Source organism: Plectropomus leopardus, unplaced genomic scaffold (genome assembly GCF_008729295.1).
Source record: "Plectropomus leopardus isolate mb unplaced genomic scaffold, YSFRI_Pleo_2.0 unplaced_scaffold29295, whole genome shotgun sequence".
NCBI classification, from domain to species: Eukaryota; Metazoa; Chordata; class Actinopteri; order Perciformes; family Serranidae; genus Plectropomus; species Plectropomus leopardus.
Window position 1 is genome coordinate 1 of NW_024631929.1, and position 8,162 is coordinate 8,162.

Below are 8,162 nucleotides of genomic sequence, written 5' to 3' on the forward strand. Positions count from 1 at the left end.
CCATCGTTCTGTTAATATTTGTTCTGATCATGTTTAATGTTTCGCAACCCCAAGTTTTTTTCATCCATTGAATTGTGACACAGATGGACAGAGACGGTTAATTTCTTAACAGTCAATTACCTGTGATAATGTGAGTGTGTAGATTAATAAATAAACAATGCAAACTGACATACGCAGTTATATCCATGTCAAATAACTCAGTAATGAGTGCACCATGAGCTTTATGTTTACTGCTTCAATCTCACTGCAGGAGCTGAACACGCTTTTATTTTGAAATCAAACTACTCAAACCAGAAGTCATTGGCTGTTCATTTCTGCTGACGTCACAGAACTAATCTCTTCAGCTGCGCATGCGCTCCCTCACGGGGCTGCCTCCCTGCTCACATCATAAATGTGATGAAGAGGAGGGTGACAGGTGCGACCTTCACTCAGACACACCTGTACGGCTCTTTGGGCTCTCAGCCAATCAGAGAGGATAAACTGTGTTTATGTGACATAAAAAGGTCAAATAAATAAATAAAAATAAATCTTCATTCCCAATTAAACTTAAATTTGAATAATCAGATTAGTTGTTTGTAGACAGAAACACTGTTTTAATTCACATTTACTTAAAAAAAACCCTGAAACAATCCCTTTTTTTACCCTTTGAAAGCATTGTAACTGCATGGTTAACATTTTTGTGATCAAATTGCTTCACTAAAAACTTTGCAAAATCCAACTTTTTTTAAACATGTTTTTATATGATGCAATTTAGTATTTATTTATACTGTAATTTCTATCAATTCTATTTTTATATTAAATCGACTTTGTTTTTTGCCTACCAAACATTATTCACAGATTTTGTTACTAGAGTCATTATTAATTGTATTTATTTTCATTTGTTTATTTCATGTTTTATTCATGTTTATTTTTATTGTTTTATTTCATTATTTACTTTTATTTTCAGATTTGTATTATTTAAAACGGACAGTTTTTTTCACCGTATATGTTACACATATTTCTTTACTAGATTCATTTTTACATTTTTAGGGAACAATGCTTATAACATTTTCCAAATGTTTAATTTTTGTTTTTCCAATAAACAATTTACAAAGCTGTTTTTGAGGGTCATAAGTCTGATTCTTTTATTGTTTGAGGAGCTGATTATGATAAAAACGTAGGATGGGCCTCTGTAAGCTTTGGCCTCTGCCTGAACATTTTCAGTCACTACTTTAAACACACTGTAGATTTTGTTTATACCGTTCGTACTTATTGTATTATGTGTGAATTATATCAATTTAGAGATCTGAAGCGACCCCATCCGAGTCCCGACCCAAAGAAAACAAAGAAAACGCAGATTTTATGGCAAAATTTTATTTGAACTTTTTCTGTAAATATATACAAGTAGATTAGGTATAGGTTATATGGAAATAAAACCTTTTACTGTTGACTATAATGGACACATGAAGAAAAAAATGATATTTTCCCCCCTCCAAAACATAAGCTGAACATGTAAGCAAGAGTTCAATGAACAGGTGTCGCAGCTCTCAGAACTGAATACAAGAAACACAAATAAAATCTTCATACACAAACACATCATACAGGCTTTTAGCAGCAGCAATACACACACTTATTATGTGTGCTGCAGATGACAAACATTCATTTTTTAGAGACACAGTTTGTAACTGTCAAGGTTTTTATATTTCTGTGCAAAGTCTGAACTAGTCAGATATCTAAAATATCATCAACCACATTTTCATTCCAACAAATATTTTAAGTCTGTGCAACATAAGATTTCAGCGTCTCTGTATTGTCATATTAGGCTTGTCCAGTATCACAGTATTCCGGCATATTTAGATATCCCAAGCATTTCTTTTTCAATACTACCATGAATCCAAGTGCTCTTCCTGCTACTACAAACTCATTGTATGTAGTGCACAGCACACACCACCAGAGCTCAGTCTATAGTTGTTCACAGTTCAATATGGCAGATTCCGACTACAAATCGTAGTTTATGAAGAACATCAAGTGTCAAAGTTACGAAATAAGTGGACAAATGAACACATTGTTGGTTGGGCAGCCCTGATTATCCACTATAATCTCATGTGGTGGCAGAAGTTCGTAGGATTATTTTGTTAACTTCTCTGACTCCGTTGCCGGTACAGTTGGATGGTGATGAGTTGAATTTCAGGATCTCCAGGTTTGATGTCAATAGCTCTCAGGAAGAAGTCCAGGGCCTCGTCCAGCTTCCCTTTGCTGCGGCACTCCATCCCTCGCCTGACCAGCGAGTCGAAGCTCTCCTCCTCAATGACGCCCTCCTTCACGGTCATCTTGATGCCTTTATCAGCAGTACACTGATCCATTCTTTCATCGGAGGCTAACTCAGGATCGCTGGTTGACTCCTCCATGTTACTGCTCATTTCCTGTTCCGACTCATCAACGGCATCTACTGACTCTTCCTCCTCACCTTCAGTGTCTAACGTCTCTCCAACAGTCTCCTCCAGCTGAAGCTCTTCATGACTTGAACCAATGACGTCATCCTCTTCAGCTTCATCGGACACGTCCTGGTTGTTGTCTATGTCTTCGATGATGGACTGGACGAGTGACCGGTATGAGGCCACCGAGGTGTTTCCTCCAGTGCTCTTTCTTGACCGAAGAGGGGTGGAGCCAGAAGGTGCTGACTTTGGTGTGGACACTCCAAGAACCTGGAAGGAGTAGCTGAGTTGACTCCCTTCATCATCATCATCATCCTCCTCCTCCTCTCCGTCTTCTTCACTGTCACAAATCACTGCTGCTCTTTTCTTTTTGAAGGTCACAATAGAATCATTCACCAACTCGTCCATTTCAGAGGCAGTGTTGATGCTTCGTCCATCTCGCTGTTGTCTCTCAGAGAGGGATTTATTGATGTCAAAACTTCCCTCCATCTGCAGCTGTGACAGCAGCCTCCTCTCCTCTGCTTCGGTCTGCTGATCCAGGAACTCGTGGTCTGAGAACATGTCGCTCTCCTCGAGCTGTAAGTTGAAGTTGCCTTCGAAGGACTCAAGCCCGGTGCTCGCTCTGGATGATGTGTCGGCTTTGAAGCTTGAATTGGACGCTTGTAAGGCAGAAAATCTTTTGTTCTGCACAGTGGTGACATGTGGACGCCCCAAGTCCATCTTGTAGTCATCCTCTGAGTGTGAGGTTCCATTTAGCAGCTGCTCACCTTCATCGACCAACGTAACGTACACCAGGTTGCCGTCACCTGCCGGAGCAGCTGCGGGCTCAGACACTGCAGACTTTTCCATTACTTCTTGAAGGCTGGTGTCAGCAGTATCCCCTGCTGTAGCAAAACTGGCCTCCGACCCCACCAAAGACTCCTCGATCACCTCCTGAACAGATGCATCTGCCTCTTCTGAGTAACTCTTCTCTTGCTCAACAGGGTGGTGTTTTGGGGAATCCAGGTTTTGCTCAGCAAGATTGTCGTGGTTCACTTCTACAACAGATTGTTCTTCAGAAATACTGTTTTCTGCAGTCAGATCAAAGACTCGGTGACTCAGATCCTGCTTGTCAGAACCAGACTGGTCCAAGTCCACCACAAGTGGTGAGCTGCTGAAGTTATTCTGTGGATATGAAGGACTTGGTCTTGGGTTTCTTGTTTTTTGCTGATTGGACCCCTCTCTGTTGTTGTCCAGCGGTTGTCGGAGCCAGACTGGTTCTGTGCTTGATGCCATGCTCTCTGCCAGCTGCATCTGCAACTCTGACTCAGCCTTCATCAGCTCCTGGGCCTTCTGGACCCTCCCTTCGATGTAGTGGTAGGCGTCTTGGTCCTCAGGGGCCTCGTCCTGGTTGACATCGAGAGAGAACATGAGGTCGTGGTCAGAGATCCCAAACATCTCCATGGCGTGGAGGTGGGCGATGTGCTCGTCCAGTTCAGGGTCTGTCCGTCGGTGTCTGGAGTGCAGGGCTTGGAGCTGCAACTGTGTGGAGGAGGACCGTGTGTCCTCCAGAGTGAAGAGTTCCTTCAGCTCCTGCTTGCTGAAGTACCGGAAAGGGTTCTTCTTGTCCCCGGTATTCTGTCTGATGAGGGAGTCTTTGAAAACCTGCCGTCTATAGATCTTTTCTTCAACAGTGCCGCAGGTGATCAGCCTGTAGATGACGACGTTTTCAGTCTGTCCGATGCGATATGCCCTGTCAACAGCCTGGGCGTCTGTTGCTGGGTTCCAGCTGGGATCGTAGATCACGACTCGGTCTGCTGCCGTCAAAGTGATGCCAACTCCTCCAACCTGAGTTGTCAGGAGGAAGACGGAGTAACTTTTGTCCACCTGAAACGCAGTGATGCGCTTTTCTCTTTCTGCAATCTGAGTTATGGTGCCGTCCAGTCTCATGACTTTGAAGCCTCTGTTGCCCAAGATGCGTTCAATGATATCAAGCACTTTCCTGTAATGAGCAAAGACGAGAGTGCGATGGCCTTCCTCTCGGAGCTGTCCAAGAAGTGCGAACAGAAAGACAAGTTTCCCAGACTCCGATATCAAGGTGTCGTCAGGAATGTTAGCGATGCTGCCTGTGTCTACCTCTGAGTTTTCATTCTGCTCACTTTCAGTTGCACTTTCATCCAAGCCTAACTTGGCGATGGCGGCTGCAGAGAGCAGTCTTGGATGGTCGCATAGCTTTTTTATGATGTTTAATTCAGCTAGAGGTGATCTGGTGGTCATGAGCAGCTCCTTGATGTGGTCCTGTGAAATAAACTGCCTGTAGATGTCCTCCTGGACAGAGCTCAGGTACGTCCACACGATCAGGTCGTTCTTTCTGGTCAGCTTGGGCATGACTGCTCCAGAGTCTTTTGGAGTGTTTGGGACTCGGCCGTCCTCCTGGTTGTCTGAACATTCCTCTTTGCATGGATGTGTGCCATTCATTTTGTCTTTTTGCACTTCAGATTTTGTCCTGCGGAGGAAGTAGGGTTTTATTATGGCCATGAGGTTCTCAGACATCCGAGAACCGAGAGCCTTTTCCCCTGGAGTGGCGTCCTTCTCTCTGGCTCGGGTGATAGGGTTCTCATACTCTGTTTTGAATGTTTTCGCTGTGCCGAGGAGAGTGCCTTGGAGGGCGAAGTCAAAGAGAGCCCACATTTCTTTCAGGTTGTTCTGGACTGGAGTGCCTGTCAAGAGAATTCTGTTTTTTGAGGGTATGGCGTTGGCGCTTTTGGCCGTTTTTGTGGTGGTGGTTTTTATTTTGTGTGCCTCATCCAGGATCATATAGTCCCACACAAACTCCTTGCCATTGTATGAGGACAGTTGCTGCCAGTTACTGATGAGCATCGTGTATGTGGTGATGATGACACCACTTCTCCTCTGAACTTTCTCCAGATTCCTCGTTCGCTCTTTGCCGGCGCCGTGAAACTCCTTCACCCTCATGCCGGGAGTCCATTTGGCAAACTCCTTGGTCCAGTTTGTGATGAGCGAAGTTGGCATGACAAGCAGCGTGTGTGTGACAAGCTCGTTGTCGTACATGCCAGAGAGGAATGATATCACCTGGATGGTTTTACCGAGGCCCATGTCATCTGCCAGGATCCCACCTTTATGCCCATCTCTGTAGAGACTGTACAAGAAGGCCACTCCGTTCCTCTGGTAGTTGTAAAGCTTGTCATGTAACTCTTTGTAAAGCAATAAACCGCTGTTGTTCACATCAACAAACTCTTCTTCATCCTCCGAGTCATTTTGAGCAAGAAGGTCCTCGATTTTCTTTATCCTGCTCTCCAGTTTTTGACTCGGGTGAATGTTGTACGCCAGTCTGAAAAACTTCAGTGCTTTAGTCATGTCCCCTTGTCTGGCAACGGCTTTACCATCCTGGATGAATCTGAAAGAAAATAGAAAGAAAACAGTGATTATTGATAAGAGAACGCTGAAGTCTAAACCAGTGATTCCCAACTTTGGGAACCACTGGGCCCAACTGGTCCAGTTTCTCCCTAATGATTAGTTCATGATTAGTTCATGAGAAAAATTACCACATATTCAATTTGATTTGACAAAATGTAACATGCTGTGGGCTTGAAACAGAATAAAATACAACGTGTTGCAAGAATAAAGTGCAATTAGTTAAAACTAGGGGCGTTTCTAAGATTCGAAGATATTGGAGGCTTAGCCTGGACCTTTTTTTTTTTTTTTTAAAAAAAAAAAAAAAAAAAAGGACATCTGCAATTTTTTTTCTACAAATGTTTTTGGTGATATTTTTTTTCTTTTTCAATTTTTGATGTTTTTCATATAAACCATTTTTCCAAAACAGCTGGCATGCCAAAATAACAACCGCATCAAATGAGTTGCTTAAATTTGTTTTAAAAAACACAATAAAGATAAGACAAATCCAACTGTTTCATTGTTCAGTAAAAAGAGTTCTACGTTCCACCACTTTTGAAAGCAAAACTCCTCACTGTATATATATATATATATATATATATATATATATGTACTATATTTGATACCATTTTCGATGCAGGGCTAGGGTTTGTGGTAGGTGATACTTTTTGGTATCGATAATGTTGCAAATGAGTATCTAATGAGTAATTATATCTAATTCTATTCTTAGTATTGATTAGTATCCAAGTACCATTTTGTTTGACAACACTTGCTGTTTGGTATTCGGTATGGGCGATATAGCCCCAAAATAATATGATTATATTTCAGGGTATTTTTGCAGTACTGATATTTCAGATGATATGACAAAATACTTAAAAATATACATTATTATTAATGTCAAGAGCACACTATTGTAACAAAATAAGTTTATTATTATAGTTTTATATGTCATCATAAATGTAACAGTTGCCCTCAAATATTAAGTAAAAACAATTACATTATCTCTCATTTCTTTAGTTTGTAAACAAAAATAACAACATAGAGTGAGTCTCAGGTTACACATGAAAACTGTTGGTGGGTAGTTTGTGTAGATGAACTGTGGTAAACGTCCCTCCACCTAACCAGCACCTAACATCAGGAAGCGGGCGCCATACGGCTTCCTTCACAGTGAAAATGGAGGCTGAAAAAACTCCAGATATTCAAACTAAGCAGCGCTGATCAAATGTTAACACGGATTCTTTTACTGAGCTGCATATTTCTCTCCTCAAATGTTTTCAGGAACATGTTTTAGCTTTTTGTTTAACTGCAAAACTAACTCGTTTGTTACCAGCTGGCTGCTATTGTGTCAAACAGACGGGTTTGCATAATGTCATCGATCAGCGGCCGCGTTTATTGGTCCGGTGTACAGCAGTGTATTCTGGTAGCTGTAGGTTTTCTGCCTCTTGAGCAAAAAGCAAATGCCACAGCTTTCTTTCTCTGGTTGTGTAGCAGTACCAGTATCAAAATTATTTCTGCCACAAAAAAAAAACTTAAAAAGACATATGTTGATTATGTGATGTGACTTTTACTGATAAAAAAGACAAAAATTAATAATAATAAATAACATTTCTGTTGGACAGGAAATGTGAAAACAAATTCTTTGTATTTATTCAGAACCACTCACTGAGAGAACCACGCAGATATGACTTTCTACAGAATGCAAATCTTTGTCAAAATTAGCCTTTTTCAGCGTGTATGTTGTTAGCGCAGAGGTTGCTGTTGTTTCACAAAGCAAAGGGGAGGAAACCACAGCAGGCTTATACACACGAGTCAGACTATTGTGAGCGTCACTTTATCAGCAATCAATAATGTTGAATTAAAATGTCCCTTAAAAGAGAATGTTTTTAAGAATGTGACATGAACTATGATTGTTGGTTTATTAAAGGAAGTGTCATTTCTTCGTCACCTTTGGTAGGCTTCCATCTTGTCGTCTGTGTTGATGGACAGAGACCTGTTGACGAGACAAATTCAGGGTCAGAAACGCCGTCACGTGTAACAGTCATCCAAACTACAACTGTAGTCACATCAGTTAATCCCATGACAACTGTGGAAAAGTACTCTGATTACTTATGGAAACCTATTAATACAACATACTAAAAATACATAATAATGAAAGCAATTTAAATCAGTGGTTTCCAACTGGTGCAGCCACTGGGTCACTAGTTAAAGGTCTGCACATCAGAGAAATTACCAAATATTCAATGTGATTTCACAAACTCCAAATAACACGTGGGCTAAAAACAGGATGAAGAAAAACATAATGCAAAAATAGAGTTCAGTTGTTTAAGACCAGGGGCGTATACAGGATTTTAGGAC

The 8,162-nt window shown here is 41.4% G+C and overlaps 1 protein-coding gene across 1 annotated transcript; it reads right to left on the bottom strand.

Annotated features, from left to right (window-relative positions):
- Positions 1-1,350: 1,350 nt before the first annotated feature.
- Positions 1,351-7,800, bottom strand: ercc6l (excision repair cross-complementation group 6-like). Its single transcript, XM_042481628.1, has 2 exons — positions 7,753-7,800; positions 1,351-5,811 (listed from the first exon to the last, which is right to left on the bottom strand). Exons 1-2 carry the CDS (start codon positions 7,767-7,769, stop codon positions 2,115-2,117), a joined length of 3,714 nt encoding a protein of 1,237 aa, XP_042337562.1. The 5' UTR covers positions 7,770-7,800; the 3' UTR covers positions 1,351-2,114.
- Between the last annotated feature and the right edge of the window lie 362 nt (positions 7,801-8,162).